Genomic DNA, 8,870 nt, shown 5'->3' with positions numbered 1-8,870 from the left:
ACTTACTGTCCTCATATACAAAATTCTAGGAGATTTGCATCCAAACCTCACAGCAGAGAGCTTCGGATGAACTGAACACCTCATGCATTATGGTAAAGTACAATTTTTTAATATTTATTTCATGTTAAACATTTAGGAATCCAGACAGAAAAATAACCATACAGACAGGAATCTCCCCCTCCCAAACAACAAAAACAACAAAAAAATTTCCAATCTCAATTTGCATCAAACATATACAATGCTTCTATGTTTAAGATTACAGCACACAAAAATTAAATGATTGTGTTAACAAATGCAATATTTTAGTTGAACCATCACCGTAAATAATATCATATTAAAATAGTAAAAGTCCACCAGTGATGAGAACATGTCTGTTCTTCTTGGCTGATTTCTGATTCAATCACATGGGGATACCGGCTCAATTCTTGTGACCTCAAAAGAGTAGATGTCATTATACTCTCTTAAATAACTCTCCACCAAAGCGCCAACCTGAGAAACAAGATGAAAGCAAGTGAGAAAACAGCAGGTGCAGAAGAAGAGCACAATAAAGCTGCTTCCCAATTCACAAACTGTGTGTGTTTGTGTGGAAAAGATGTACTTTCATGAACACAAGAAGCAAAAATAATCAGGCACAAAATAGAAACCTTCCCAAAAGTTCTTTCAGCCAATAGAATCACTTTGGGGCCTAAAGGGATGTGACGTTATCAACTCGATTGTAGAGTGACTGTGAGGCTGAAGCAGCAACAGCAGTTAATTGTAAAGAGCTTCATGAATTTAGCTTGATGCTAATGTTTTTTATTTAGTTTAAATTCTGACATACTTTGGTTTGAAATTCTTAAAACAAAGTACTTTCCCTTCACCAGCACACTTGAGTACATTTAGAGAGTAGTGTAAGTATGTGAACTGTCAGAATCGCTCCTCTCACCTGACGCAGTGCAGCCTGACGCTCTTCTTCAGTGGATGACTCCTCGGCCAAAACCTCCACCTCCAGATTAGTGAGTAATGTGAGAACATCTGCAAAACACACATTAGTGATTTCAGCTTTCACTGCATCTCAGTTCCAACAGTGATAGTAAAACTTGACCTGCACATTCATACACAAACACGCAGATGAATTACCATTTGGTGGAGCTGCAGTGGGCGTGAATGGAGGAGCTTGAGTGGAGTTGAATGGAGGGATTGCACTGGAGTTGACTGGAGGGATTGCACTGGAGTTGAATGGAGGAGCTCGAGTGGAGCTGAATGGAGGGATTGCAGTGGAGTTGAATGGAGGGATTGCACTGGAGTTGAATGGAGGAGCTCGAGTGGAGCTGAATGGAGGGATTGCAGTGAATGGAGGGATTGCAGTGGAGTTGATTGGAGGGTTTGCAGTGGAGTTGAATGGAGGGGCTGCAGTGGAGTTGAATGGAGGGTTTGCACTGGAGTTGAATGGAGGGTTTGCAGTGGAGTTGAATGGAGGGGCTGCAGTGGAGTTGAATGGAGGGATTGCAGTGGAGTTGAATGGAGGAGCTCGAGTGGAGCTGAATGGAGGGATTGCAGTGGAGTTGAATGGAGGGATTGCACTGGAGTTGAATGGAGGAGCTTGAGTGGAGCTGAATGGAGGGATTGCAGTGGAGTTGAATGGAGGGTTTGCAGTGGAGTTGAATGGAGGGGCTGCAGTGGAGTTGAATGGAGGGTTTGCAGTGGAGTTGAATGGAGGGGCTGCAGTGGAGTTGAATGGTGGGATTGCAGTGGAGTTGAATGGAGGGGCTGCAGTGGAGTTGAATGGAGGGGCTGCAGTGGAGTTGAATGGAGGGATTGCAGTGAATGGAGGGATTGCAGTGGAGTTGAATGGAGGGGCTGCAGTGGAGTTGAATGGAGGGTTTGCAGTGGAGTTGAATGGAGGGGCTGCAGTGGAGTTGAATGGAGGGTTTGCAGTGGAGTTGAATGGAGGGGCTGCAGTGGAGTTGAATGGTGGGTTTGCAGTGGAGTTGACTGGAGTGGCTGCAGTTGTGGTAGTGAAAACTATAGAGAAAGTGACAGATGTCATGAAACACTGATCAAAACTTTTTACTTTCAAAAACACACAATCATCTCATTCTCTCAAAATATTTCTGCTCAAAGAGAGCTTCTGATTAAAATTAGCCCATTCAAAAAAATTGTAAACATCTCTATATCTATGTATGTGAGTTCTTACTGCATGTTGAGGTATGATATATGTCTTAGTGAATTAATCAAACACAAGAAACACTTACACAAAGGAGCCATTGCAGTAGTAGTTGCATTCGTTGTAGTTGCATTCGGTGACACGTTTGTTGCATTAGACGGCATGTTAGTTGCGTTAGGTGATGTGGTAGTTGTGTTAGTTGGGTTAGTTGATGTGTTAGTTGGGTTAGGTGATGTGGTAGTTGTGTTAGTTGGGTTAGGTGATGTGTTAGTTGGGTTAGGTGATGTGGTAGTTGTGTTAGTTGGGTTAGTTGATGTGTTAGTTGGGTTAGGTGATGTGGTAGTTGTGGTGGCCAATATGTTAGTGTTGTTGGGGAAAGTGGTAGTTGCATTTGCCGACAAATTAGTTGCATTAGGTGATGCAGTAGTAGCATTAATTGATGTGGTAGTTTGAGCTGTGAAATGAAAGAAAAAAATATTTGTTAATATTAACAATGAGAGAATCTCGTTTAACGATGCAGTGTAATTATTAGGACCAGAGCACCAATGGTGTGAGGACCCTATTGTAATTGCTCGGCCAATTCTTATTCTTCTCTGAAATGAATCACATTTTTGAGGGCCTAAACATGCTCAAACTCATGAAACTTTGCTCACGTGTCAGAAGTGGTAAAGATTTACATCTGATATGGGTTTCAGAATTAGGTGTGGCAAAATGGCTCTTTAGCACCACCTACAAAATTTCAATTAAGCGCCCTTCACACTATGTTTCACGTACAGGTATGAAATTCAGTACACAGATGTAACATCCCAATACCTACAAAAAAGCCCCTGGGTACAAAACCCAACAGGAAGTGAGCTATTTTGAATTCTCTCTGCAAAATTTTGACATTTTTTGCCATTTCCACACGTTCTACTTAAACAAACTCCTCCTAGAGCTTTAATCAGATTAACATCATATTTGGTCAGTCTAATCTAAAGGCCTTTGCGATGTTAAATTGCGAAGATCTTGAGTTTTCACTAAAGGGTGTGTCCGTGGAGGCCTGACAAAATTCGATGTTTTCGCCATGAAACAGTAAGTTGTTGTAACTCGGGCATACAATGTCCGTTCTGTCCGAAACTTCACATGTTTTATTAGAGTCCTGGCCTGAAGACATCTACAATGCAATATTCAGTTACAGTCATAGCGCCACCTGCGGGCAACAGGAAATTTCATGTTTTACACTGTGATTAACTCCTCATAGAGATTTAAACAGAACCAGCTCATATTTGGTCAGTCTAATCATAAGGCCTTTGCGATGTTAAATTGCGAACATCTTGAGTTTTCATTGAAGGGCGTGTCCGTGGCGGCCTGACAAAATTTGATGTTTTGCTATGAAAGAGGAAGCTGTTGTTACTGAGGCATACTATGGCTGCGTTCCAGTTCGGTTTTTAAATGCCCTTCCCTCGCTAACTTCACTCGGTCTCGTTGACTCGGATGTACGTCATTGCTTACGTTGCACGAGTGTCCACTTCTAGCGGAACCTTTGTATGGGCTGAACTGGAACGTCCTAAGCCATGCAACGTCAACTGGCGGCCCGCGGGCCAAATCCGGCCCGCCAGAGATTTCCATCCGGCCCCCAGAATAATACTGAATTCAGGAATAGCCTTGTAAGAGGAAAAAGTTTAGGGCTGGTCCGAATACCATTTTTTGATGAACATCGACTATTCGAAGCTTCGGAGAGAAGGGCTGAACATATTTTTCTCTCTAATAAAGGCAGGAATCTGTGTCTGTATGTCCGTTTGCATTTTTATTATTTCGAGAACCGTTCATCCAATCGACTTCACAAGGGAGTGCAGTGTCGCATTTGGTGCAATATAGATGGACACGCGAGACGCGACACATTCAGAATTAATAAACTTTTAGTAAACTACAGTTAGAGCAGCGCGAGCGGGAAGCGGCGCACCTCACGCGGGCAGGGCTTATGCTCCGAGAACGGACACTGCACTAGTGATATAAAACGCACACACACAGGTCTGTTAAATTAAGCAATACTTTTAAGGTAGTCTAATATTTTTCTGACTAACAAATTGACACAGAAATTTAAATAAAGAAAAACGAAATCAAGTTAAATTAAAAACGAGATTAATTTAGATTGATAATAACGGGTAAAAATGCTAATACATTTTGTTTCTATTATTCTATTTTCCACAATGTCAAAGCAACAAAACACAAGCTCAGACATGCACAAACTCCGCTGTTCTGCGCTCTCGCCAGAGAACACTCCCGTTGCTGGAACACGAGTCGGTTCTATTTCTAGCATGCATGCGTTTTCTGCGTGGCTCGAGCGCGCCTGAGACGCGTGTCTCAGTGTGCAAACTCCAACCTGTTAAATATGGGAGCCGAAATAAAAACGGACACGCCACGCAGCTGAGACGCTCACGCAGCCAGTGTGTCGCCGGCCTTATTCAAGGGGGAATGAGAACCGTTTTTTTATTTTTAAATCTAACGAAACAAAAAGCCTTCTGAAAAGTAGCTTGTGCCATAGCCTGCCTTCAGTCAAGAATGATGATAAACGCGTTCTCTCATTGAACATCTTTTATTGTTTCACGTGCTCATTTTTTCACAAATGTCAAAATTTTCCTTGCCTGGGATTTGCGCACAATTGCGTGACAGTGATGGACAGCTTGACAGCCTCACAAATATGAAGCCTAAAATAACGCTATCGCCCCCTGGTGGCTTGCTGCAGTACAGGTAATATGTAAAAAATAACATAAATTTGGAATTAGAATTATATCAAATAATAACATATTAGGATACAATTCGAATTTTATTTTATATTACGAGTATCTGGCCCTTACAGTGTCTGCAGTGAAAAATTCTGGCCCTTGGACAAATATAGTTGATGACCCCTGTCCTAAGCCCTTGATCACTTGGAATCCGCAATGGAGCTGATTCATTATTTATTTTTTCCCCTTACAAAATTGTTTAATACAGCATTCTATATGTATATATGTGTGTTTTAAATGTTTAAAAAATAATTAATATATCATAGAGTTGTTTGTGGTGGGGTATATTAAACGCGATATGCGGTAACGTCACAATCGTGTTGCATTGTGGGTTATGGAGCTGCCTGAAGTGTACATATGAAGTAGACTCGCTCCCTCGGTCAAAATCGAGGGAGCGAGGGTCTGTCCATATAAACTTCCCTTGTCCACTTCACGAAGTGGAACGCACTTCAAAATGGCGGCAGGGATTCCCCCGAGGGGAAGTGTTTAGGGAAGTTCGCGAGTGTGTGTCTAAAACCGAACTGGAACGCAGCCGATCTGCCCCTAACTTCACATGTGTGATTAGAGTCCTGGCCTAAAGTACGGTGACCGGGAGGGGACATATTCGGTTCATTTAGTTTTGTCGTGGCCATGACATATTTTTGGGAAATTCCAAAATTTATGTCATGGGAACGTGATAATATGTCGTGGCCACAAGATATTAATTCGTGGGAACGTGATAATAAGCCGTGGCCACCAGATCGTTTTGTCGAGGTAACGACATCCTTATGTCGTGGCCACGCGATGTAAAGTCGTGGCCTCGAGATCATATGGTGAGGGAACGAAATATTTTTCTCGTGGCCACGACTTCATTATGTTGAGGGAACGACATGTATTTCTCATGGCCACGAGTTACATGTGTAAACAACGCGCGCTACCACAGCAACCTGGAATTAAGAATGATAAAATAAATGCGGAATTAAGAAATTATTATTATTTGAATGCTGTCTAGTCAACATCGCGCGCAATGTAAAAGCTATAATTAGCCTATTGCGCACGATGGTGTCACTATTCAAATAAAGTTTATAAATTTCATAACAAACTTCATTTAATGATAATGAACATTTATCCATCCCATCTCACAGCCTTTTAATCTGATCGTGTCTTTATTATAATAATAATAATAATTATTATTATTAATATGCCTATTAAACCTAATAAAATGATGAACAAAATTAAGTTTTTGTCGGCTATATCAGTGAATGGATTTTTTTATTTATTTATTTTTTAGCTTAAATATTCTTTTAACAACCAATTAATAATAATAAATTATTCGAACTTCATTCAAATGCTGTCACAGGCACGAGGGTCTACAAATGATAACAGACGCTCATTTATCCTATCTTCACGGCTACAATACAGTCGTAAAGTCACATTTTATTGGCATGATCTGGCATTTAAAGTAATTACAAAATATAGCTAACAACATAATATAGGCCTACGGAAAGGATACACGAAATGAAAGGGGAAATAAAGCAAAATAGGGCTACATAACAATGAATAAAAACATTTAACCAATAATGATAGCCTAATAATAATAATAAATAATGTAAAAATATGAAATAAAAAAATTAACAATCAGTGAATGGATTTAAAAGACTGTTGGATGTGATAAAAATATACACGGCATATTCTAATATTTATTGATAAACTTCATTCGAATGCTGCTGTAGGCATCGCACACAACACAATAGGCAACATGTTAATAATCACTTCTTAATTCCGCGCTTTTTCTTAATTAAAAATAAATATTATTAGGCTATAGACCTTATGTAGCCCCGCCCCTTTTCAGCGTTGCGCTCGTTGTCTTTTGACTTCCGGTTTGTATTTCCACAGCGATATTATTCACTTCCAAAAACACATTTCATTATGCCACGAAGTGTCAAACATACTAGAAACATGTTAAAATTTCATGCAACACTTGGCTAAGTGCTAATGTATGCGATTAACACCACGAAACAGGAAGTTGTTGTAACTCAGGCATACAATGTCTGATCTGCTCCAAACTTCACGTTTGATTAATAGTCCTGGCCTGAAGACATCTGCATGGCAATATTCAGTTACAGTCAAAGCGCCACCTGTTGGCAGCAGAAAGTGTGGCACTTTGAAATGACTTTGCCATATTTCCCTTGTATTTACTCGCTTACATGCATGTCGCCCACTGTTCAGTGTTTTCCTAAGGCCAACGTGTGGCGGTGAGCCCGGGTGCGAGGGCCCTTTCATCGCTACTTGCAGCTTTAATTTCAGCTGTTTCTGAATCATTCTCAAAATCTTTCAAAGTGATTAAAATGAATGAAATCAGAGGTGGATCTAATTATGTAGTGAAAACTTGATCAAAATCTGACACACAAACAGTTCAGCTGATGTGAATGTTACCTGTGGTTGAGCAGCTCATTGTGGCCAGCAGACAGCCGAAGAGAATCACAGCGGGAGCCATCAGGATCAGTGTGTGTCAGACATCTGCCAGTGATCTTCTGACTTGCATCATCTTCTTTTTGTGCTCCGGATTGTTTCCAGAGTCCAGCCTCCAGCCAAACATACACAGATGCCAGAGACAGATAAATCAAAAGACCTTTTCTCTGGTTGTGTGCATGACTGATCAAAAATTTCAATTTATCCTGAAATACTGGTTATGGTGCTATTAAAATATCTGAATGTCTGATGAAGATTTCCAGGCTGTCACAGTGTGCAGGACTTTCTTTCTGTTGCATTGACCGTGTCCTACGCACCCGCAGACTTGAGATGAGACTGGTTTATATGCTACTGTGGAATAACAAACGTCATCTGAACAATAAATACACGTCATAATTCTTATTTCAGGCTAAAGATAACATTTATTTTTATATAGTGTCATCTTGTACTCACCATCATGTCCTACACAAAACTGTGCAAATTCTTCTTGAAGCACTTAAGATGAATGTAAGAATGTCCTGGTTGCTCTTTTCCATAATGAAAGTGCTGAGCACCAAAATGAGAAAAAAAGCATTATAAAAGTAACATGACAGTAGTTCATACAACACATATACTATTTTTTCAAGTCATTTAATACCTTTAAATTACAAAAAGACTGAAATTTAAGAGATTATTCAGTTATCTTGCTCTCTATAGCTCTGAAGAAAATTACTAATTTGTGCGGATATGAAGATGTTCAGAATTAATATTAATGAAAAAAGACTTTACTCACATAAAGCTACTTGTAATAAAGCAATATAAAACTAAATAAAAGCTGTTCTTTTCAACTTTCTATTCATCAAAGAATCCTGAAAAATAAAATGCATCACAGTTTCCACAAACTGTATTATCTGTTTCCAGCATTGATAATAATCAGAAATGTTTCTTAAGCAGCAAATCAGCATATCTGAACGATTTCTGAAGGATCATGTGACACTGAAGACTGGAGAAATAATGCTGAAAATTCAGGTTTAATCATAGGAATAAATTACATATTACTATCACACAGAAAACTGTATTGTATTAATATTTCACTGTTTTACTGCATGATCAAATAAATGCAGCCTTAATGAGCAGAAGAGACGTCTTTCAAAAACATTCAATACATTTTATAGATAAAAATGAGCGGGATTATAATTTTATATTACATGAGTATGAATGAATATGATTACTCAGTTATCATTTTGGCTATTTATGTATTCCAAATATGAAGAAAAATTGTCATTTACATGTATCTTATAGTCATTTCTGTTGTAAAGCCTTCAGGCAGGCAGATGGGAAGTTGATTTGCTCGTGACGGTTTAGTATAATGTTAGAAAGAATTTTGATCAGATATGTTTAAGGGAGATAAAGCAAGTATGTATTTACAGCATGTTTGTAAGCTAAATATCTTGTTTTACAAAACCAACATTTCAATGGCTAGTTTCGCCAACAATTGTCAGAGAGAAACTACGGTTCTCTGCATTAAA

At 39.4% G+C, this 8,870-nt stretch overlaps 1 protein-coding gene across 1 annotated transcript; it reads right to left on the bottom strand.

Annotated features, from left to right (window-relative positions):
* Positions 1-87: 87 nt before the first annotated feature.
* LOC125280108 (mucin-2) lies at positions 88-7,698 on the bottom strand. The gene is made up of 5 exons (XM_048210430.1): positions 7,327-7,698; positions 2,235-2,600; positions 1,120-2,004; positions 926-1,014; positions 88-489 (listed from the first exon to the last, which is right to left on the bottom strand). The coding sequence occupies exons 1-5, from the start codon at positions 7,385-7,387 to the stop codon at positions 397-399; spliced, it is 1,494 nt and encodes a 497-aa protein (XP_048066387.1). The 5' UTR covers positions 7,388-7,698; the 3' UTR covers positions 88-396.
* Positions 7,699-8,870: the final 1,172 nt, after the last annotated feature.

The sequence above is a fragment of the Megalobrama amblycephala genome, linkage group LG12 (assembly GCF_018812025.1).
Source record: "Megalobrama amblycephala isolate DHTTF-2021 linkage group LG12, ASM1881202v1, whole genome shotgun sequence".
Lineage (NCBI taxonomy): Eukaryota > Metazoa > Chordata > Actinopteri > Cypriniformes > Xenocyprididae > Megalobrama > Megalobrama amblycephala.
Note: the sequence above shows the minus strand (reverse complement) of the source record. Positions and strands in the feature narration are given on the sequence as shown.